The sequence below is a fragment of the Cheilinus undulatus genome, linkage group 14, assembly GCF_018320785.1.
Source record: "Cheilinus undulatus linkage group 14, ASM1832078v1, whole genome shotgun sequence".
NCBI classification, from domain to species: domain Eukaryota; kingdom Metazoa; phylum Chordata; class Actinopteri; order Labriformes; family Labridae; genus Cheilinus; species Cheilinus undulatus.
In genome coordinates this window covers 11,888,314-11,911,495 of record NC_054878.1, presented here as the reverse complement: position 1 = coordinate 11,911,495, position 23,182 = coordinate 11,888,314, and the positions used below count along the sequence as shown (strand labels likewise).

The window sequence follows — 23,182 nt, the reverse complement described above, 5'->3', positions numbered from 1 at the left end:
AGTTTAACATTATTCTTTCAGTCTTACCTCCCCTTTAAATCATAACTTAAACAGCAAGGTTAGCACAGTTTGGACTTTGTCCATAAGATAATAATTATCATGTTTTAAAATGTGAATGTAGGGATCAGTACTTAGAAACTTTTACATTACTTTGAAAAATACACAGGAATCTCTACTAACTGTTTTTAATCTGGGCAAAACTCATTAGGTAAACATTTTTCTCTAAGGACTGTTTGATTAATCAATAATACATGCTGGGAGGTTTGGTGGGAGAACGAACTGCCTCACCACAGTTTGGCTCTTATGAACCCTGTGTCATTTTCTGGTGAAATGTTTGTATGTCTGCCAGCCCACTGTGATCCACAGAAAACACTTGAAATCACATACTGCGTTTGGATTTTACACACGCTTTTTGCCATTTTTGGAAAGAAAAAACTCAATGCTGATCCTTGTTCTTCTTTTAACAAAGAAATGTCGTCAAGTTCTGAAAAAACTGACGCGATAGCTAACCTTACAAAATAGATGGATATGCCCGTTTCCTTGTTTTTCACTGGCGAATCCATCTTGCAAAGCTCCCATCTGAACCATTTGGGCCCCGTTACAAAGTGACAGGACCAATCAGCAATGAGGGGCAGTACTGTCATGCGCACCAGAGTTGTGACGTAAACAAGCAGCAGCAAGAGCTGTTACAGTTATGGAGGAAAAGTTTAGCATGGATGCTGCTAAAGCACCAGGTTTATCAGAACTTGACAACATTTCTTTGTTAAAAGAAGAATAAAGAACAGCAGGGAGTTGATTTCTTTTCAAAAACAACAAAAGTTGAATACTTACATGTCTATAGTCATTATGTTTTGCGTTATTCCTCAGTAGCTGCACATGCGCAGCTCGATAGCTGCTATGTCATGTGTTTTGTTGCTCTGATTGGCCTGTAGAGATGTGACAAACAGAACGTTCACCCAATCACACTCTGAGTTTTTTTCAAAGCCTCTACCTTTTCTCAAACATTTCCTATTTAAGGTTTCCTATTTAAGCTGTCAGGTTACGCGACAGCAGCATCCATGCTAATCTCTCCAGCAATAATTGCATGGGCCTCTTCCGGCTGCTTGCTTATGTCACGACTCCGTCTGGCCCAAACTCCTCAAATGGGAGCTTTGCAAGTTAGATTCGCCAGTGAGAAACACGGAAATGGGCGAATCCATCTGCTTTGCTAGGTTATTGTAAATATCAACTGATAATGTGATTGAATCAACAAATACACTTTGCCATGGTACCACCCCTGACAAATCTCCTGCCACCCTCTTGCCACCCCATGAATACAATTCTAGATCTGCCCCTGAGTGTGACACTGTAAGAGATAGTGTGTTCTGTTTGAAAAATGTCAACCCTTGAACTACTGTTGACTTTATTCTTCCTGTTCTCTCTGTTATGTAGCATCTTTAAAGTTTGTTTCATTTTCTTGTTTAATTTCTTAAATGCTTATTCATAAAGTTGGTCAACAAGTCAACTGTACTACAAAATAACATGGAAAAAGTACTAAGAAGTTTCTTTATTTCCTGTCACATGACCAGGCTGTAAAGATGTGTAGTATCTTCAGTTGTTTCAAACCACCCCTGGACCCTGCAGCCTTGGCAGCCTACCACAGGTTGTCCTCCCCCAATGCTGACTTTGCCTTTGCCCTCTACAAAAGTCTGAAGGCCAACACTGCTGCTGGAAAGAACATCTTCTACTCACCACTGGGAATCTCCACCATCCTGTCCATGGTGTCTGCAGGAGCTGGAGGTGAAACCCACAGCCAGTTGTTCTCCACCTTGGGCTACAGCGCCTTCAACCAAACCCAGGTCAATGAAGCGTACAAACATCTCTTTGATGTCCATGGACACAGTCGGGGGAATCTACAGCTGGATGTAGGAAATGCTGCTGCAGTGCGCTCTGGCTTCAATCCTCTGGAGACATTCCTGAATGATGTCAAGGAGTTTTACTCTGGTGAGATCTTCAGCGTCAGCCAGGATCTCTCTGAGACTGCAGCTAAGATCAACAGATTCATTGCAAAAAAAACCCGGGGAAAGATCAAGGACATGGTGAAGGACCTGGATCCTGCTATGGTCATGGTGCTGATCAACTATGTCTACTTTAAAGGTGATGTGCTGGTTTGAATTCAGGTTTTCTCACAGGCCAACTATGGAGCAAGACAGAAACCATCAGCTTGTAAAAGAAAAAAAAAATCTCTATGATCTTAACATGAAATTTAATGGTTTCATGTCAGATGTCCACTGTCTGTTCATAAGATGTTTGTGTCCTTTGTAGGACTGTGGGAGAACCCCTTCCAAAGTGCTTCGACACATAAGGCTGAATTTCATGTGGACAAGACCACCAAAGTTCAGGTGGACATGATGACAAGGACCGGGGACTACAAGGTCTATTGGGACGAAGCAAACCACACCACCGTCATCAGTCTGCCTTACAAGGGCGATGCCTCCATGATGATCGTCCTGCCTGATGAAGACAAGATGGAGGAGGTGGAGGGCTACATCAACAAGGACCACATCAGACGCTGGAGGGACTCAGTCTCTATGAGGTAAGTTTAGTCAACTTTATTTGCAAGTTTTAGAATAAATGTGCTACAAATTAACAAAACCTCGTTATGTTCAGTGTGATGAATAAAAGTCTAGTTCATCTGTATGATAAGAGCAACTCAATTAAATGAAAAAAGCCTCAGTTCAACTGTTCATGCTTTAAGTCTGATTATGTTCTTTGTTTCTCAGTTACATAGATCTGTTCATGCCAAAGTTTTCCATCTCTACTGATGCTTCCCTGGAGAGCACTCTGAAAAAAATGGACATTATATATGCTTTTGAGAACAACGCTGATTTCTCTGGTATATCTAAAGACTTACCGCTCAAAATCTCAAAGGTAGGGGAGGGTTTCTTCTCAATTCCTTCAAACAACAAAGTGATATTCCCACTCACCAACATCAGCTGTGTTTTCTTTGGTCAGTGGATAGACCATTAAATACTTCTTTCTTCACGCAGGCATCGCACAAGGCTGTTCTCAGTGTCACTGAGATTGGAACAGAGGCAACAGCTGTCAGCACCATGGAGATTATGAATCTCATGTTACCTCTGACCATCAGAATTGACAGACCATTCTTGGTTTTCATCATAGAGAACTCCAGCGGGAGCATCCTCTTCATGGGCAAGATCAACAACCCAACAGCTGAATGAAGAATCCAAGATAATCAGTCCTACATCTCATCAGTGGAGAATAATTTATTGTAAAATCAGGACTCATCTGTAAACACTAGGGGTTGGACTCACTCGTTAGCTTATAAATTGGATAAATGCAGATACTACTGGGTACAATGGCTGATAGTAAAGAGTTCCTGTAATAGTTTATACTGTATTTTGTAAGACACTGATGCTGCAAAACCCATGGTAATATCTGATTAACCCTTTGACTTCCAAACTAAGAAATACTTTTGCAAAAAATTATTTGATGGTAAAGTTGTGTTCCTGCCTCTTCATTGAACAACATTTCAGGTTTTATTTTTCAGATTACCCAATCAGGAAGAAAATGCAAGTCCACCAGCTGTTGACTTGCCTGTTTCTAATCAACCCTAGAATCCCTTTTGCTTTCAAAATAAAATACAACACCAGTCTTCCATGTCTAATTTTAGAAACCCATTGTAGACTTAAGTCTAAGGTTATATTTTTTGTCCTTTAATCCTGTCTTTAAACCATAAACATGAAAATATCATCAGAATACCCATCATTCATGAGTAACCAGTGTCTATCCCTGATATCCACAGTGTTAGATCCAATAATAAGCGTCCTTTACTCAGTTTTTAATCCATTTTCAATCATGTACTTTGGTTTTCTTTTATGGGTACCGACATATTTGTTGCTATGCAATGCATTGTGGGAGGGGCTGTCGACCAGTGGTAAGCTGTTGCGTCTCTACTGCTTAGAGGAATGGTACAATTTATTCTAACTGCAAAAAAAGAGTGTGGACTTTTTTGTAAATCTATGTTGATATTTTAAAACCGTCACAGAATGTTTTTTTTCACTGTTTTGTCACCAAGAGATGAGAGAACAAATCTGTGCAAACAAAAGGATTAGTCACTGTTGTTTACTGTGTTATCAATAAAAAATCTTTGAGTTTCAAATTCTGATTTGTTTTCTTCCTGTCTCTTTAGAGTCCTTTTAGAACTTTTTCTGAAATCCAAGTGACATTACTGCAGTAGATAAATTCTTAAAGCCCAGGTTGTCCTGAAAAAAAAAAAGATGTTTAGAGCTTGACTGGTCACCACAGAGTTGATGTTTACAAGCTTTTTAAGACAAAAAGTCCAGAGGAGACATAACTGTGAAAAAAAATAGCTGTGAGCTCTAGGGGTTAAGCAGTTAACACACTACAACTGGAAGTCTGAAGCTTAAAGGTAACACAGAGTTCAGTTTTGGCTGTAACACCAGTTTAAGCAAGTTAACAGACACTATTGACTTCCTACATACTCACTTAAAGGTCAGAATTATACACTACACACAGAGCCTACAATACACAGGCTGCTTTGTTGGGAGTGGCTGGAGCAGAAGAGGAAGAGCAGGCTGCAGCTATCTCTGCAGCAGCCAATCAGAATCAGCACCAGGACCTAATCACACACACACACACACACACACACACACCCTCCAGGTGAAACAGACACACTCACCCAGACAGCCACATTCACTGACACAACCACACCCACTACTCACACTCTGCAGGAGGGAAGGAAAAGCTGCATTTACAAACACTACAAAAATATGACCCTGGGTCACTAAACTATAATGAATTTAGTAAAAAATAGTAACACATTTACCCTTAAAGCCAAAATGGACAGCATTGACTTCAATTAAAATTTCACTTTTTGAATCTTGGAGCCATCAGAACATAAAAATATGCACTCCAATATTTTAATATTTTTGCTTTTAGTGTTTTTAGTTGAAGTTGTAAATTTGTAACTTTTACTATTTTCCATCAGATGGTGCCATTATCTATCTTTTTTTTTTTTTTTTTTTTTTTTTTACATTTGACACTGTGCCAAAAATAATAAAGCACTAAAAGCCATTTTGCCCTAAAATTATTGATATTTACCAAGTTTTCATGACCAGAAAGAAAGAAAAATATATTTGCATGCATTTTGGGAAAATCACTCATTTTTCACTTTGTCCAATCTAAAGCAAAGGGAGGCACAGTGACAGAACCTGGAATTAAAAGATTACATTTTTTTTTCAAGTTATGATCATTTAATTTCTATGATTGGAGGGGGGGTTGGCTTAAAAGATTCACCACAAAGCTTTTAAAAATATGAATGTATAATTTTCTGGACTTTTTTTTTTTTTTTTTACATTTGACACTGTGCCAAAAATAATGATGCATAAAAACAGTATTGCCAACAATGATTGACTTATACCTGGTTCTGATGATCAGAAAGATCAGGATTCCAAACTATAATTTATTTTGAAAGGGTATTTGACCGTATGGAAATCTAGAAAACAGCCAGCTTCACTCATTTTTTCTTTCTGGATCATTAAAACAAATGATCGGCACCATTTTCCTTTTATGTTTTCTTTTAGTAAAATGGTAAAACCACGAAATGAACTTTGAAAAAAAGGTTGAATTTTGTTCAATGTCTTTTCTTTTGTTGTTCTACAATAAGGCGGTAAAGAAGCGAAAGGGATGGTCATGTGACCCGGAGGTAAAAGTCAACTTTTGAAAATAAAGGCCTGAGCAGGTAGTGATAGATGGATGGATAGATGGTTCCTGGGGTGAAAAGGTTAAAGGCAGGCCAAACACAGCCAGCATTGATGACCCAGGTCTGCTTCACGGCAAATTTCGATTTAAAAAGCTTCCCTAATGGAAGTCTGGATGAAACAAAAGTTGTGTGTACAAACTGTGGTGATGAACTGTCTTTACACCAAAGCAAAACCAGTCTGAAGTAACACCTCCAGGCAAAACGCATCTTTGCAAATGTTTACAGAGACGCTAACAACAACACAGGATTAAGCCATGATAGTTTATGTTGCTAATGTTAGCAAAGATGCTAAGAACAACATGGGATTAAGCCATGATAGCTAATGTTGCTAATGTTAGCAAAGATGCTAAGAACAACATGGGATTAAGCCATGATAGCTAATGTTGCTAATGTTAGCAAAGATGCTAAGAACAACACGGGATTAAGCCATGATAGCTAATGTTGCTAATGTTAGCAAAGATGCTAAGAACAACACGGGATTAAGCCATGATAGCTAATGTTGCTAATGTTAGCAAAGATGCTAAGAACAACATGGGATTAAGCCATGATAGCTAATGTTGCTAATGCTAGCAAAGATGCTAAGAACAACATGGGATTAAGCCATGATAGCTAATGTTGCTAATGTTAGCAAAGATGCTAAGAACAACATTGGATTGAGCCATGATAGCTAATGTTGTTAATGTTAGCAAAGATGCTAAGAACAACATGGGATTAAGCCATGATAGCTAATGTTGCTAATGCTAGCAAAGATGCTAAGAACAACACGGGATTAAGCCATGATAGCTAATGTTGCTAATGCTAGCAAAGATGCTAAGAACAACACGGGATTAAGCCATGATAGCTAATGTTGCTAATGTTAGCAAAGATGCTAAGAACAACACGGGATTAAGCCATGATAGCTAATGTTGCTAATGTTAGCAAAGATGCTAAGAACAACACGGGATTAAGCCATGATAGCTAATGTTGCTAATGTTAGCAAAGATGCTAAGAACAACATGGGATTAAGCCATGATAGCTAATGTTGCTAATGCTAGCAAAGATGCTAAGAACAACATGGGATTAAGCCATGATAGCTAATGTTGCTAATGTTAGCAAAGATGCTAAGAACAACATTGGATTGAGCCATAACGCCAAGCCACACCGGCACAGTCCAGGAGACCCGGATTTGTCCCCAGAACTACATCTCAGTTCACGAACGCGATCACTATTGGGTCGCCAGAGACTGCAGACCATCGACATCTTTGACGACAAGGGGCTTCAAGTCATCATCCAGGTCGCCTCGGATGACCCGTACCACAGAACACCTTCGAGAACTAACAAGAATCCATGAACAGTATGACAGCGAAAAAGCCAACTAATGTGGAGCAGCTGGCCTGAGCTTCATTTATTACACTGACCAGAGACCACTGGACATCAGTCAGCAACTTCAGCTACCTCGGGGTAACAGCACACCTGATCATTCACTTTACAGCACAAGTTATTTTCTACTTGATGTGTTTGTCTGCTGGGCTTGTTTGAAGTTTATAAATATTATTGCTCAGTGAATTAAGACGTTCTGATTTACAAACCACAAATAAGTTTAAAAACTCTAGTCTGTTTAATATTTCTTATACATTTCTTATAAATATCATACTTTTATTAATTTATCTGATACAGAAGTACAGTAAATGGTAGTATTTTAAATCTTAATTTATAGATAATAATAATAATAATAATAATAATAATAATACATTTTTTAGTAAAAAGTGCTTTCAAAGCACTGTACATAAAGTTTAAATACTAAAAAAAACACTTGATAATAAGAACATTTAAAAATCTAAAATTTACTAAAACTAAAGAAATGCTGTGATTAAACATGATTAATCACAGCATAGTGATGTGATTAACTTGATTAATTTTTTTTTATATAAATTGACAGCACTAATTACAACATATTATTGGGGGGTAGTAATGTAAACTTCACATTGTCATACATAAAGTAGCATAACTTGCCAAAAGTGAAAGAAATAAAAAACTTAACTAAATTTATAAAGCAGCATTTTTTTGGATGTCAGATCTCCAGTGTCCTGTCCATGGTGTCTGCAGGGGCTGGAGGTGAAACCCACAGCCAGCTGTTCTCCACCTTGGGCTACAGCTCCTTCTCTACTGAAATACATCAGGCACATTACACACATGAAAAGGGGAGTGGTTAGAGCAGGAGAGAGATCTTGACTTCTTGCAGCCTGTGAGTGGCAGGAAACCACAGAACCAGACACTCCTGCATGTATGAGTGAGGACAATAGCTGTAGTAAAATATTCCTGGTAACTGCTCAATTCTCACTATTAACCCTGGAGCTTGCAACAATGTACATGTATCTCACCTCTCACCTCTCAGTTTGTTGCCTTTGTGAAAGAGAAAAATTCAACATCCCACTGTAAAGATTTGTGTGTCTGGGTACACTAGCGTCTGCTGAGAGTGTGCCAGGCCTCCCATGCATAGTTATGGTTGCTAACTTGGAGTGGAGAGCAGCTATTTAAGGGAGCGGCTTAGAGAAGATTCAGTTTCTGTAAGTCCGGTTTGTTAGTCATGATGAGTTCAGGTGAATCGTTTTCAACATTCCCAGGCAGAAGAAAGAGCATGCTGATACAAGTTCATTTATAATAGATGTGTCCACTGGCTCAGTTGGATCTCCTGAATATGAGTGAAGTTTCTGTCAAACTGCACTGAAGAGGACATCAACGGTAAGGACAGACCTCCAATGAATTACTGTTTATTACTATTTATTACACTGACCAGAGACCACTGGACATCAGTCAGCAACTTCAGCTACCTCAGGGCTCGTTTGAAGTTTATAAATATTATTGCTCTGTGAATTATAAACTATGGTTTACAAACCACAAATAAGTTTAAAAACTCTACTTTGTTTGTTATTTGTTCATTTAAACACCATAGTTTCATTAATTTATCTCAAACAAAATGCAAGTAAATGGTAGTATTTTAAATGTTAATTTATAGATAAAAAAAATATAATAATGGTACTAATAAAAATACATTTTTTAGTAAAAAGCGCTTTCAAAGTGCTGTACATAAAGTTAAAATAATAAAAATAAACACTTGATAAGAATGTTTAAAAATCTAAAATTTACTAAAACTAAAGAAATGATGTGATTACTCATGATAAATCACAGCATAATGATGTGATTAATTGATTATTTTTTATCAACTGACAGTACTAATATATATATATATATACTGTATAGATTACTGTTGAAATTAAAGGGAAACCACAGTAAAGTCACTTGGAGCTTTATATAAAGAATAGGACAGATGACAATGACATTTTTCTCTCACTGAAGACTAAGGTGGTAGAGAGTGAGGAAGAGGGTCTGTATTTTGTGTACAATGTGTTTTAGACATATTACAGCAGCTGAGGTTAAAACTCCAAAATTAACAAAGAATTCCACACTCAGGCCAAAATGTTCAGCAGTGTGCTGTAATAAAACCTGAGGGTTTAACATGTCTTATCAATGACAGCTTCACATCATTTAGTTCATATATATTTTAATCACTAATGCTCTCTCTTAGTTTAAATCTTTTTTTCTCTCTATCCTCTAGAACAGTGGTTCTCAACCTTGGGGTCGGAATGCCCTTTGGGGTCACGAGTCACTGAGAGGGGGTCACCAGATGCCTTTAAAAGAACTAAGAATATTTTTTAAATTACACTGTTATCACTTTACACCAGTTTGACCAAATGTGAATCCTGTTTTCACTCTTTTTTAACACCAATTTTAACACATTTTTTCCACTTAAACCTATTTTTGTCATTTTAAACCCTTTACATCACATTATCTGCCTGTTTCTGCCACTTCTAAACCGATTCTTGCCACTTTCTGCTAATTGCCTCTATGAACCACTTTATACTCCTTTTTGCCCATTTTAACCACAATTAACCCATTTTTGCCAGTTTATGTCAGTTTTTCATCCCAGTCCACCTAATTTCCACCTTTTTTGGCACTTAGAAAACATTTCAGCCACTTTTTAATCCCCTTTTACCAATTTTTGTGCCCATTTTTGCTATCTTTATCCAACTTTTGCCACTTTCAACACATTTGTGTTCTTTAAAAATCCAATTCATCACCTTTTCCACCATTTTTTGCCATTATTAACCAATTTTAGCCATTTATAACCCATTCAACTTTTTTTTAACAGTTATTTTCATTTAACAAAGTCTATTTACTACACAAATGAATAAATAAAGATTTTTGTTTCTTTGATAAGAGTGGTTATTATTCAGGTCAAATATAAAATATGGTTTTCACAGCTTAACTTCACAATGGACCATGATTTTGCTGACCTCCATGGGCCCCTAGTTTGGCTGGCTCCCAGAAACCTCCCACTTTATCCCCCCTTATGGACGGCCTTGTCTGCACAGGACTACTCTTGATTGTCTACGTTCAACCACCCTCAGGTACAGCGAGGGACCCCGATCTGTGGCACCTTTATTTTGGGGGTCGCGGGCTGAAAAGGTTGAGAACCCCTGCTCTAGAAATCCAAATTTAGGTGTGAGGGGCCAGCTCAGCTCAAACAGGACTGTTTCCACAAGAACCTTCAGAGATGAGGCAAAAGAAAGTTCCACATTCCAAATATGTCACTCATGGTTTCCCTTGGTGAAATTTTTCCTGACCTGAAGACTTTTTATTTCAGTCAGTTAGTGCTGTGATTAGAAGAAGACCAAAATCAAACACAGTGGTCTCATGTCAGATCTGATTACTTTTATACGCATCCACATTTTCAGTTATCAGCTACTTTTCTTTTGATGTATTGAGGTTTTGAAAGTCATTTGTTTATACTGGATCTAAATAAACTGATTGTTGCACTCAAGTTGGACTCATAATTTATAGCCGATAAAAATATCCCATGTTAACACTGACAATACCAGTGAAAAATATTTTAATAAATACACTTATTATATCAGCCTTTGCATTGACTTGGTGCCCGCTTCTGGTGTAATAGTATGGTGTAAAATTAGTATTTTATTGTAACGCGGCACAATTTGTTTATTTTTTGGTTATAATTCATTCAGTTATTCTCTTTCACCATGTAAATTCTGATTAATAGTTTTACTTATGCGCCACAATAAGGGAGCCAAACTTTACTGAGTTCACGTACCTTGATTTCGAGGCTTTCCATGTAAATATAACCTGCCATAGACCTCCCATAGACAGTGTTTGGGAAAGGGCAGAGCCTTTGCAATAAAAACTCAGAGGGTGATCAGATGAACATTCTGTCCGTCACATCATTACAGGCCAATCAGAGCAACAAAACACCAGTGTTGGGCAAGTTACTGAAAAATAGTAACTAGTTACAGTTACTAGTTACTGCTAGCAAAAAGTAACTGAGTTAGTAACTGATTTACTGCTTTGTAAAAGTGACTAGTTAATTTGAAAAGTAACTCAAGTGTTACTTTTTTTGCTTCTGTTCTCATTGTTCACATTTATTTGTGTTGTTGTGGCAGTGTGAGAGGAAATAACTCTTTTCATATAACATTGTGGACATTAATATTATGTTTGAACGTGGTGAAGCAGTAGTCCACAGTAGATGTGTTTAGCAGCTTTTGACAGTGTTAGTGCTGCCTTGGTGACACAATGTTACAATGTTACAATGTCATTTAGCAGACGCTTTTCTCCAAAGCGACGTACATTTGAGAGCAAGAACAACACAAGCAATGATCTAGACAAGAAGAAACAACATCAGTAAGTGCCATCAAGTGCTTCAGGTCCAATTGGACGCAAGTGCTGCCGTGTAGAGTTTAAGGCAGAGTACCTAAAATATATGTTGTTTATGTCGTTTTTTTTTTTTTGTTTTTTTTTTTGTTTTTTTGTTTTTTTGTTTTTTTTTGTTATTAGACAGCAACAATGAATCAAGGAAAATGTGGGATCACTAATCGTCATTCATTAGACTTCACAACAACTATTTACCAAGTACCAAGTGCTGGATCATTCCCAAAGAGCTGGGCAAAGAAATCCCAGAAGTAGAGCAGGACAGTGCGAGCTAACTATAGTTGGGAAACTCATTCAACCACTGGGGGCAGCAGTGGAGAATAGTCTGGCTGAGACTCAATCTACTACTGGGGACAACAGTAGAGAATTGCCTAGCTAAGTGCAAAGTGTTCTCTGAAGAGCTGGGTCTTTAGCCTTCTCTTGAAAGTAGACAGGGAGTCTGTAGATCGAATGGAGTTGGGTAATTCATTCCACCATTTAGGGACAACAGAGGAGAAGAGTCGAGCTAGTGACTTAGGAGCATGATGTGCTGGAAGTACCAGGCGCCTTTCGCTGGCTGAGCGTAGTGGGCGAGAAGGGGTGTAGACCTGGATGAGGGACTCCAGGTAAACAGGAGCAGTTTTAGTTACTGCTTTGTAAGCAATGATTAGAGTTTTGAATTTAATGCGAGCTGCAACTGGAAGCCAGTGTAGAGAGATTAAAAGAGGCGTGACATGAGCTGTCTTGGGTTGGTTGAAGACCAGACGTGCTGCTGCGTTCTGGATCAACTGCAGAGGTGTAACTGTGCATGCACGTAGGCCTGCCAGTAATGAGTTACAGTAGTCAATACGTGATATTATAAGAGCCTGTACCAGGAGTTGTGTAGCATGCTCTGTCAAGTAGGGTCTGATCCTCTTGATGTTGTAGAGGGCGAAACGGCAGGACCGAGCAATCGAGGCCACATGGAGCTTGAAGGTTAGCTGGTCATCAATCATGACACCCAGATTCCGGGCTGACTTAGTGGGCAAGAGATTATTTGATCCAAGCTGGATACTGATCTGCGGTTCCATAGTGGGACTGGCTGGGATGATAATGAGCTCCGTTTTGGGCAGGTTGAGCTGAAGGTGACGTTCCCTCATCCATTTAGAAATATCAGCAAGGCAGGATGAGATCCGAGCTGAGACAGTTGTGTCATCTGGTGGAAAGGACAGGAATAGCTGTGTGTCGTCTGCATAGCAGTGATAAGAAAAGCCATGGGAGCGGATGATTGCACCAAGTGAGGTGGTGTATATTGAGAAAAGTAGGGGACCAAGCACAGACCCTTGAGGCACCCCTGTTGATAAGCCATGCAGTTTAGACACTCCTCCCTTCCATGATACTCTAAAAGATCTCCCTGTGAGGTAGGACTTAAACCACTGTAGGGCAGATCCTGAGATACCAAGTGAAGAGAGTGTGGAGAGGAGGATTTGGTGGTTTACTGTGTCAAAGGCAGCGGACAGATCCAGCAGTAAGAGAACTGAGGACTGACCAGCTGCTCTGGCCAAGCGAAGTGATTCCATTACCGATAAAAGTGCAGTTTCAGTAGAGTGGCCCCGCCTAAAGCCAGACTGATTCTGATCAAGTAGATCATTGTTCTGCAAGTGTTCTGAGAGCTGGTTGAAGACTGTGCGCTCCAGTATTTTTGATAGGAATGGGAGAAGTGAGACCGGCCTGTAATTTTCAACCAGGGCTGGGTTGAGAGTGGGTTTTTTGAGCAGTGGTGTAACCCGCGCTTGCTTGAAAGCAGCTGGGAAAACACCTGTGGACAGAGAGGAGTTAATGATACAACTCACAGCAGGGCTGATTGTGGGCTCAATCGCCTGCAAGAGATGTGATGGTATCGGATCGAGGGGACAGGTTGTGGGCTTAGAGTCAAGCAGAAGCCTGGTGACCTCGCTCTCACTTAGTGGAGAGAATGAGCTAAGTGAGGCATCACTAGCTGGTGGCAGAAAACTGAGTTGGACAGGCTCAGAGAATTGGTTGCTGATGGTAGAAACCTTGTCAGCGAAGTAGGAGGCGAACATGTCTGGAGTCAACATACTGGAGGGTTGTGGGTTTGAAGGAGAGAGGAGCGAGTTAAAAGCAGAGAAGAGTTTGCGTGCATCAGTGGCAGCACAGATCTTTGATTGATAGAACGCCTTCTTAGCAGATTTTAGAGCAGAGGTAAAACAGGACAGTTTTTGCTGATAAGCACTCAAGTCAGTGGTTTGTTTGGATTTACGCCATTTTCTCTCTGCCACTCTGAGCCCTGCCCTTTGTGTTCTGATGACCTGAGTGAGCCAGGGACAAGGTGGAGTATTTCAAAAGGGCTTAGACACCAGAGGGCAGAGTTTGTCCAGAGAGGAGGTCAGTGAGGAGCAGAATGTGTCTGTGGCCTCGTTAACAGTGAGTGTGAAGGACTCGTTACATGAGGCTAGTGCAGCTGAGACCTCGTCAGACAGCTGTGTTGGGTCAAGTGACTGAAGGTTTCTGCGGTATGATCTTAATTGAGTGGTATATTGTTGAAGTTCAGGTAAGCCAAGTGAGAACTGAATGAAGTAGTGGTCAGAGAGGTGAAGTGGTGTTACACTCAAATTAGCCGTGGAGCAATTGCGAGTTAGAATCAAATCCAGTATATTACCAGCCTTGTGTGTAGGAGGCGTTTGAACCAGTTTCAAGTCAAAGGAGGACAGTAGTGAAATAAAATCAGTAGCCTGGGCTCTATCCAAGTGGATGTTCATGTCACCCATGACAACCAGTGGTGTGCCATCATCAGGGATGTCTGAGAGTAACATGTCCAGTTCCACAATAAAGTTGTCCAGGTGACTGCATGATATTCAAATGAGGTGTTATTGTCCAAGGGTTTGAACTGGCTGAAGTTCCAGCTATGAGAAAGAATAATGCCTGTGCCACCTCCTCGGCCAGAAGAGCGAGGTGTATGAGAGAACACTGCATCAACTGATAGAGCAGTTGGTGTTACAGTGTTCTCAGGACGGACCCAAGTTTCTGTCAGGGCTAGGACCTGAATGTTAGACAGTCTAGTGAGGGAATTGATGAATTCTGCTTTGTTAACTGCAGACTGGCAGTTCCAGAGGCCAACTGTGATAAAAGGTTGTGGAAAAGAGGCATTCTGCAAAGTGGATAGATTATGCAAGTTTCGTTTTCTGTAACTATTGTGCTTCTTTCTGTTCCCATATATGACTTGTATTTTTTGGTTGCACATGTTGCGTTAGACTGCTGAGGTGCGTTAGACTGTTATGAGGCAGTGCTGCCTGTCTGTGGCCTTGCTCGGTGGACTCGCACAGGTAGACTCGCTGGTCTTTACCCAATGTGGTCTTCACACAATTGGGCTTCCACAAGGGCTGACGCTTACGCTGACGCTTCAGCCCAGTCTGTGTACTTATATAGAGAGATATGCCACAGATGTGCACAATTGAGTTGATTGTGCACAGCCGCTAACCGCCCCAGCTGGCAAATTTAGATTCAAACTCTCTTAAAGCTTGGACTACAGTGAAACTCCGCCCCGGCAGTTTTCACTTTAGCAATCAATAGAGGGAGCCACACGCGTCAACTGCCTCACCTATTGTTGCAGAGAGAGTGAAACTAACACGTTCAGCCTAAGCAAAACTGCCAACAACCTACTTCCAACTGAAACAACCAAAAGCAGATTCCTCTTACCAAGTAGCTTCTCCCTTCCTATCTCAAAGATCAGAGCTTGTGCAGCTGACTGTGATTTAAAATCCAGCCTTGGTTGTTTGCATGGAGTGGCTCCTGCTTGGTCTGCTGTGCTAACGTGAGCTTTACCTGGGTTAGCGGTGTTTGTAGCATCCCATTCTACGGAAACTAGTTTAGCTGAAGCGTGTGTTTAATTCAATGTTTCGTGGGGTTAGAATAACTGTTCTTGGCAGTGGAAAACTTTCCTTTCCTGTTCTTTTTCATCATTTATCCCGAGGAGGGAAAAGTAACACTCGTATACAAGACAGAAAGCTCACGCTTGAATGCTCAGCCATGACGTGTGTGTGCCTCAGTGATTGTGTTTGCTTGTGTGTCTCTGTGCCGCCACTCTATTCTTTACCACAGGATGTTGCTTTGCTTAGGGTCCCATCATGTCGTTCGCCGAATGAGATGTTTACTGAACTTCATCACAGAGTTCTCAGCTGTAACAGTTATGAGTGATGAGAGAATTAGTATTTATGACGACATTAATGATTTTAAAAAGAAAGTGTTACACCACTAGTTACCATAAAAAGTAATAGAGTTACTGAAACACCATTCTCCCATCGCTGCAAAACACGTGACATCGTAGCCACTACCAAGGTACGCCGCTAACGAGGAGTAAACTCCAAAGAGAACTGCATAACACCAACTGTGGCGACTGTAGACATGTCAGTACATGACTTTTGTCATTTTTGAACAGAAAAAAACTCAATTTGATCCTTGTTCTTCTTTTAACAAAGAATTGTTGTCAAGTTCTGATCAAACTGGTGCGATAGCAGCATCCATGCATATCTCTTCAGCCATAATTGCACTGGTCTCTTCTGACTGTTTGCCTCTGTCACGGCTCTGCCGCACCAGAAAGTACTGCCCCTCAAAGCTAATTAATTCCTGTCATTTTCAATGTAAATATCAATTGATAATGTGGTTGAATCAACAAATACACTTTGCCATGGAGTGCCACCCCTAACAAATCTCCTGCCACCCTCTTGCTACCCCAAGAATACATTTCTAGATCCACCCCTGAGTGTGAGATGCTGTAAGAGATAGTGTGTTCTGTTTGAAAAAATGTCCACCCTCAAACTACTGTTGTGTTTAGCCTTTCTATTCTCTGATATGTAGAATATTTTATGTTTGATTCAATTTCTTGTTTGTTTCACTAGTTAAATACTCATTCATAAGGCTGGTCAACAAGTCAACTGTACTACAAAATAACATGCAAAAACTACTAAGAAGTTTCTCTATTATTTCCTGTCACATGACCAGGCTGTAAAGATGTGTAGTATCTTCAGTTGTTTCAAACCACCCCCGGAGTCTGCAGGCTCGGCAGACCGCCACAGCTCTGGACACAGCCATACTGATGATATTAGCTACCACAGGCTGTCCTCCCCCAATGCTGACTTTGCCTTTGCCCTCTACAAAAGTCTGAAGGCCAACACTGCTGCTGGAAAGAACATCTTCTACTCACCACTGGGAATCTCCAGCATCCTGTCCATGGTGTCTGCAGGAGCTGGAGGTGAAACCCACAGCCAGCTGTTCTCCACCTTGGGCTACAGCGCCTTCAACCAAACCCAGGTCAATGGAGCATACAAACATCTCTTTGACGTCCATGGACACAGTCAGGAGAATCTACAGCTGGATGTAGGAAATGCTGCTGCAGTGCGCTCTGGCTTCAATCCTCTGGAGACGTTCCTGAATGATGTCAAGGAGTTTTACTCTGGTGAGATCTTCACTGTCAGCCAAGATCTCTCTGAGGCTGCAGCTAAGATCAACAGATTTATTGCAAATAAAACTCAGGGTAAGATCAAGGACATGGTGAAGGACCTGGATCCCGCTATGGTCATGGTGCTGATCAACTACGTCTACTTTAAAGGTAATGTGCTGATTTGAATTCAGGTTTTCTCACAGGCCAACTATGGAGCAAGACAGAAACCATCAGCTTGTAAAAGAAAAAAAAATCTCTATGATCTTAACATGAAATTTAATGGTTTCAGGTCAGATGTCCACTGTCAGTTCATAATGTGTTTGTGTCCTGTTTTAGGACTGTGGGAGAACCCATTCCAAAGTGATATGACACGACAGGCTGAATTTCATGTGGACAAGACCACCAAAGTTCAGGTAGACATGATGTCAAGGACCGGGCACTACAAGGTCTACTGGGACGAAGCAAACCATGCCACTGTCATCAGTCTGCCTTACAAGGGCGACGCCTCCATGATGATCGTCCTGCCTGATGAAGACAAGATGGAGGAGGTGGAGGGCTACATCAACAAGGACCACATCAGACGCTGGCGAAACTCAGTCTCTATGAGGTAAGTTCAATCAACTTTATTTGCAAGTTTTTGGATAAATATGTCACAAATTAATAGAACCTCGTTATGTTCAGTGTGATGAATAAAAGTCTAGTTCATCTGTATGATAAGAGCAATTCAATAAAATGACAAAAGCCTCAGTTCAACTGTTCATGCTTTAAGTCTGTTCATGTTCTTTGTTTCTCAGTTACATAGATCTGTTCATGCCAAAGTTTTCCATCTCTACTGATGCTTCCCTGGAGAGCACTCTGAAAAAAATGGGCATCATAAATGCTTTTGGAGAGAATGCTGATTTCTCTGGTATATCTAAAGACTTACCGCTCAAAATCTCAAAGGTAGGGGAGGGTTTCTTCTCAGTTGCTTTTGAACAACAAGGTGATATTCCCACTCAACAACATCAGCAGTGTTTTCTTTTTGGTCAGATGATAGAGCATTGAATACTTCTTTCTTCACACAGGCATCCCACAAGGCTGTGCTCAGTGTCACTGAGATTGGAACAGAGGCAACAGCTGTCAGCACCATGGAGATTACGACTCATATGTTACCTCCAAGCATCAGAATTGACAGACCATTCTTGGTTTTCATCATAGAAAACTTCAGTGGGAGCATCCTCTTCATGGGCAAGATCAACAACCCAACAGCTGAATGAAGAATCCAAGATAATCAGTCCTATATCTCATCAGTGGAGAATAGTTTATTATAAAATCAGGACTCATCTGTAAACAGGAGGTGTGGGACTCACTTGTTAGCTTATAAATTGTATAAATCCAGATACTACAGGGTATGGTACAATGGCTGATAGTAAAGAGTTCCTGTAATAGCTTATACTGTATTTTGTAAGACACTGATGCTGCAAAACCCATGGTAATATCTGATTAACCCTTTGACTTCCAAACTAAGAAATACATTTGCAAAAAAATATTTGATGGTAAAGTTGTGTTCCTGCCTCTTCGTTTAACAACATTTCAGGTTTTATTTTTCAGATTACCCAATCAGGAAGAAAATATGCAAGTCCACCAGCTGGTTGACTTGCCTGTTTCTAGTCAACCTTGCAGTCAGAATCCCTATTGCTTTCAAAATAAAACACAACACCAATCCTTTTTGTCTTTTAATCCTGTCATTAAACCATAAACATGAAAATATCATCAGAATACCCATCATTCATGAGTAACCAGTGTCTTACCTGAAATCCACAGTGTTAGATCCAATAATAAGCATCCGTTTATAGATTTTTAATCCATTTTCAATCATGTACTTTGGTTTTCTTTTGTGGGTAGCGCCATATTTGTTGCTATGCAATGCATTGTGGGAGGGGCTGTTGACCAGTGGCAAGCTGTTGCGTCTCTACTGCTTAAAGGAATGGTATGAATTATTTTAACTGCAAAAAACGAGCGTGGACTTTTTTGTAAATATATGTCGATATTTTAAAACATTAGTCACAGAATGTTTTTTTTTCACTGTTTTGTCCCCATGAGATGAGAGAACAAATCTGTGCAAACAAAAGGATTAGTCACTGTTGTTTACTGTGTTATCAATAAAAAATCTTTGAGTTTCACATTCTGATTTGTTTTCTTCCTGTCTCTTTAGAGTCCTTTTAGAACTTTTTGAAATTCAAGTGACATTACTGCAGTAGATAAATTCTTAAAGCCCAGGTTGACCTGAAAAAGAAAAAAAGATGTTTAGAGCTTGACTGGTCACCACAGAGTTGATGTTTACAAGCTTTTTAAGACAAAAAGCCCAGGGGAGATATAATAGTGAAACAACAGTTGTGAGCTCTAAGGGTTAAACGCTTAACACACCACAGTTGGATGTCTGAAGATTAAAGGAAACACAGAGTTCAGTTTTGGCTGTAACACCAGTTTAAGCAAGGTAACAGACACTATTGACTTCCTACATACTCACTTAAAGGTCAGAATTATACACTACACACAGAGCCTACAATACACAGGCTGCTTTGTTGGGAGTGACTGGAGCAGAAGAGGAAGAGCAGGCTGCAGCAATCTCTGCAGCAGCCGATCAGAATCAGCACCAGGACCTAATCACACACACACACACACTGCAGCTGACACAAACACTGACACTCTGCAGGAGAGGAGGAAAAGCTGCATTTACAAACACTACAAAAGTGTGACCCAGGGTCACTACACTATAATGCATTGTGTAAAAAATAGTAACACATTTACCATTAAAGCCAAAATGGACAGCATTGACTTCAATTAAAATTTCACTTTTTGAATCTTGGAGCAATCAGAACATAAAAATATGCACTGTAATATTTTAATATTTTTGCTTTTATTGTTTTAGTTGAAGTTGTAAATTTGTAACTTTTATTATTTTCCATCAGATGGTGCCATTTTCTACCATGTTTCTTTTTACATTTGACACTGTGCCAAAAATAAAGCAGTAAAAGCCATTTTTCCCCAAATTATTGACATTTACAAAGTTTTCATGACCAGAAAGAAAGAAAAATATATTTGCATGCATTTTTGGAAAAGCACTCATTTTTTCAATTTTTCCAATCTAAAGTAAAGAGGGGCACAATGACAAAATCTGACGTTTAAAAAGTTAAAGTTATGTTCATTTAATTTTTATGATTTGAGGGGGAGTTGGTTTAAAAGATTGACCAAAAAGAGTTTTAAAAAATATGAATGTATAGTAATTTTATAGCCTCATTTATGAAATGAGCCACTTTGGTCCTAAAGGGCTTATGTGTCGCATTTTTTTTACATTTGACACTGTGCCAAAAAAAAAAAAAATGCATAAAAACAATTTGCCAACAATGACTGACCTATACCAGGTTCTGATGATCAGGAAGATCAGGATGCCAAAGTATAAACTATTTTGAAAGGGCATTTGATCATATAAAAATCAAGAGAACAGCCAGCTTCACTCATTTTTTGTTTCTGAACAGAAACCATAAAACAAATAATTGGCGACATCTTTCTTTTTATGGTTTTTTATTAGAATGGCAAAAAGAAGAAATGCAAAGAAGGTTGAATTTTGTTTAAGGTCTTTTTCTTTTATTATTAAGGCAGTGGAGAAGTAAAAGGAACGGTCATGTGATCCGGAAGTAAACGTCAACATTTTAAAATAAAGGCATGAGCAGGTAGTGATGGATGGATGGATAGCATTTGATTTAATCTAATTTACATTAAATTGTGGTAAAAAATGCTTAAAAAACTGTTGTCAAACAGATGACACATAATTCTATAAATTATACTTTTATGTTGACTTTATTTTGAAGTTTTTTGGGTGTCGGATCTCCAGCATCCTGTCCATGGTGTCTGCAGGAGCTGGAGGTGAAACCCACAGCCAGCTGTTCTCCACCTTGGGCTACAGCGCCTTCAACCAAACCCAGGTCAATGAAGCGTACAAACATCTCTTTGAGGTCCATGGACACAGTCAGGAGAATCTACAGCTGGATGTAGGAAATGCTGCTGCAGTGCACTCTGGCTTCAATCCTCTGGAGATGTTCCTGAATGATGTCAAGGAGTTTTACTCTGGTGAGATCTTCAACGTCAGCCAGGATCTCTCTGACGCTGCAGCTGAGATCAACAGATTTATTGCAAATAAAACCCAGGACAAGATCAGAGACATGGTGAAGGACCTGGATCCGGCTATGGTCATGGTGCTGATCAACTACGTCTACTTTAAAGGTAATGTGCTGATTTGAATTCAGGTTTTCTCATAGGCCGACTCTCAAGGCAGAAACCATCAACATGTAAAATAAACCATCTTGATAATCTTAACATGAAGTTAAATGGTTTAGGGTCCGATGTCCATTGTTAGTTCATAAGACGTTTGTGTCCTTTGTAGGACTGTGGGAGAACCCGTTCCAAAGTTATGATACACATAAGGCTGAATTTCATGTGGACAAGACCACCAAAGTTCAGGTGGATATGATGACAAGGAGAGGGAACTACGAGGTCTACTGGGACAGAGCAAACCACGCCACCGTCATCAGTCTGCCTTACAAGGGCGACGCCTCCATGATGATCGTCCTGCCTGATGAAGACAAGATGGAGGAGGTGGAGGGCTACATCAACAAGGACCACATTAGAGACTGGGGGGACTCAGCCTCAATGGAGTAAGTTCAATCAACTTTATTTTCAAGATTTTGAATAAATGTGTCACAAATTAACAGAACCTCGTTATGTTCAGTTTAATGAATAAAAGTCTAGTTTTTCTGTATGATTAGAGCCTCTCAATTAAAGGTCACATATTTTACCCATTTAAGACAAGTTTATATTACTCTCAGAGTTCTCTAAATCATGGCTGTGAAGTTTGTTTCTGAAAAAACAATCCAGTCATAGATTTTTGCATGTCTTAAAACCCCTCTGTTTCAGCTCTGCTCAGAACAAGCTGTTTCTGTGTTTGTGGCTTTAAATGTAAATGTACTGTCTGGCTCCACCCCTGACCACGCCCCTCTCAGGAAATGGATTTGGTTGTCCTGATCCTCAGCTGAGAGAAAGATCAGGAGAGGAGGGCGGAACTTTCTTCCAAGCAGGGAGGGCCAACTGAACCTGCAGGCTGTGCTAACTACCCACATGACATCATGAGGGGAAAATCTGAGAACAGCTTGTTTCAGCACACATTTCCTGAAAGGTGGAGAGAGAGGGGAGTACATTTCTCGGACTCCTGGGGGTATTGTGGACAGGCCAGGGGCACAAATTTGTGTTAGAAAAGCCTGAAAAAGTGTATTTTGCTTAATCACAAAAGCCTCAGTTCAACTGTTCATGCTTTAATTCTGATTATGTTCTTTGTTTCTCAGAGATATAATATTGTTCTTGCCAAAGTTTTCCATCTCTTCTGATGCTTCCCTGGAGAGCACTCTGAAAGAAATGGGCATCATCAATGCATTTGAGAAGAGCGCTGATTTCTCCGGTATATCTGAAGAGTTCAAGCTCAAAATCTCAAAGGTACGGGAGGGTTTCTTCTCAGTTTCAAATGCTTCTGAACGTTAAAGGGATTTCTTACTCAACAATGTCAGCAATGGTTCCTCAAGGTTTGTAAAGACCACTTCTTTCTTCATACAGGCATCACACAAGGCTGTGCTCAGTGTCACTGAGATTGGAACAGAAGCAACAGCTGTCAGCACCTCGGAGGTCGAATTGTATTCGTTGCCTCCTATCATCAGAATCAACAGACCTTTCTTGGTTTTCATCATAGAGAACTCCAGTGGGAGCATCCTCTTCATGGGCAAGATCAACAACCCAACAGCTGAATGAAGAATCCAAGATAATCAGTCCTACATCTCATCACTGGAGAATAGTTTATTGTAAAATCAGGACTCATCTGTAAACACTAGGGGTGGGACTCACTTGTTAGCTTCCAACCTGAATAAATGCAGATACTGTACGCTATGATACGATGCCTGATAGAATGGCTGATAATGCAAATATTCTGCAATTGTTTATAATGAATATTGCAAGACACTGATGTTGTAAAACTCATGGTAACATCTGGTTATGGAAGAATAGAAAATGTAACTGGAAAAGTGAAGCTTGAAATGTCAGGAATTCTTGTATGTTATTCAATCAGATTCACAGACTTCACTTAGTATTCTTCCGGTTTTTAGGCTATCAATGGACGGATTAGACTAGATATTACATCC

The 23,182-nt window shown here is 39.9% G+C and overlaps 4 protein-coding genes across 4 annotated transcripts; all 4 read left to right on the top strand.

Annotated features, from left to right (window-relative positions):
• The first annotated feature begins 1,577 nt into the window (after positions 1 to 1,577).
• LOC121521828 (alpha-1-antitrypsin homolog) lies at positions 1,578 to 3,221 on the top strand. The gene is made up of 4 exons (XM_041806002.1): positions 1,578 to 2,136; positions 2,305 to 2,575; positions 2,763 to 2,910; positions 3,030 to 3,221. The coding sequence occupies exons 1-4, from the start codon at positions 1,578 to 1,580 to the stop codon at positions 3,219 to 3,221; spliced, it is 1,170 nt and encodes a 389-aa protein (XP_041661936.1).
• Positions 1,688 to 22,911, top strand: LOC121521120 (alpha-1-antitrypsin homolog). Its single transcript, XM_041804870.1, has 5 exons — positions 1,688 to 1,760; positions 20,849 to 21,224; positions 21,385 to 21,655; positions 22,340 to 22,487; positions 22,605 to 22,911. Exons 1-5 carry the CDS (start codon positions 1,758 to 1,760, stop codon positions 22,794 to 22,796), a joined length of 990 nt encoding a protein of 329 aa, XP_041660804.1. The 5' UTR covers positions 1,688 to 1,757; the 3' UTR covers positions 22,797 to 22,911.
• LOC121521119 (alpha-1-antitrypsin homolog) lies at positions 8,434 to 19,056 on the top strand. Its single transcript, XM_041804869.1, has 5 exons — positions 8,434 to 8,506; positions 16,523 to 17,129; positions 17,298 to 17,568; positions 17,756 to 17,903; positions 18,026 to 19,056. Exons 2-5 carry the CDS (start codon positions 16,532 to 16,534, stop codon positions 18,215 to 18,217), a joined length of 1,209 nt encoding a protein of 402 aa, XP_041660803.1. The 5' UTR covers positions 8,434 to 8,506; positions 16,523 to 16,531; the 3' UTR covers positions 18,218 to 19,056.
• Positions 16,532 to 18,217, top strand: LOC121521827 (alpha-1-antitrypsin homolog). Its single transcript, XM_041806001.1, has 4 exons — positions 16,532 to 17,129; positions 17,298 to 17,568; positions 17,756 to 17,903; positions 18,026 to 18,217. The coding sequence occupies exons 1-4, from the start codon at positions 16,532 to 16,534 to the stop codon at positions 18,215 to 18,217; spliced, it is 1,209 nt and encodes a 402-aa protein (XP_041661935.1).
• Positions 22,912 to 23,182: the final 271 nt, after the last annotated feature.

Excerpts from the sequence above, each read along its gene's own strand:
- LOC121521828 (XM_041806002.1), top strand. The coding sequence starts at position 1,578 with ATGTGTAGTATCTTCAGTTGTTTCAAACCACCCCTGGACCCTGCAGCC. Across the intron at positions 2,576-2,762 it reads AGGGACTCAGTCTCTATGAG|TTACATAGATCTGTTCATGC; the intron begins GTAAGTTTAGTC and ends TTTGTTTCTCAG. Across the intron at positions 2,911-3,029 it reads TACCGCTCAAAATCTCAAAG|GCATCGCACAAGGCTGTTCT; the intron begins GTAGGGGAGGGT and ends TTCTTCACGCAG.
- LOC121521827 (XM_041806001.1), top strand. The coding sequence starts at position 16,532 with ATGTGTAGTATCTTCAGTTGTTTCAAACCACCCCCGGAGTCTGCAGGC. Across the intron at positions 17,130-17,297 it reads CAACTACGTCTACTTTAAAG|GACTGTGGGAGAACCCATTC; the intron begins GTAATGTGCTGA and ends GTCCTGTTTTAG. Across the intron at positions 17,904-18,025 it reads TACCGCTCAAAATCTCAAAG|GCATCCCACAAGGCTGTGCT; the intron begins GTAGGGGAGGGT and ends TTCTTCACACAG.
- LOC121521120 (XM_041804870.1), top strand. Across the intron at positions 21,225-21,384 it reads CAACTACGTCTACTTTAAAG|GACTGTGGGAGAACCCGTTC; the intron begins GTAATGTGCTGA and ends TGTCCTTTGTAG. Across the intron at positions 21,656-22,339 it reads GGGGACTCAGCCTCAATGGA|AGATATAATATTGTTCTTGC; the intron begins GTAAGTTCAATC and ends TTTGTTTCTCAG.
- LOC121521119 (XM_041804869.1), top strand. The coding sequence starts at position 16,532 with ATGTGTAGTATCTTCAGTTGTTTCAAACCACCCCCGGAGTCTGCAGGC. Across the intron at positions 17,569-17,755 it reads CGAAACTCAGTCTCTATGAG|TTACATAGATCTGTTCATGC; the intron begins GTAAGTTCAATC and ends TTTGTTTCTCAG. Across the intron at positions 17,904-18,025 it reads TACCGCTCAAAATCTCAAAG|GCATCCCACAAGGCTGTGCT; the intron begins GTAGGGGAGGGT and ends TTCTTCACACAG.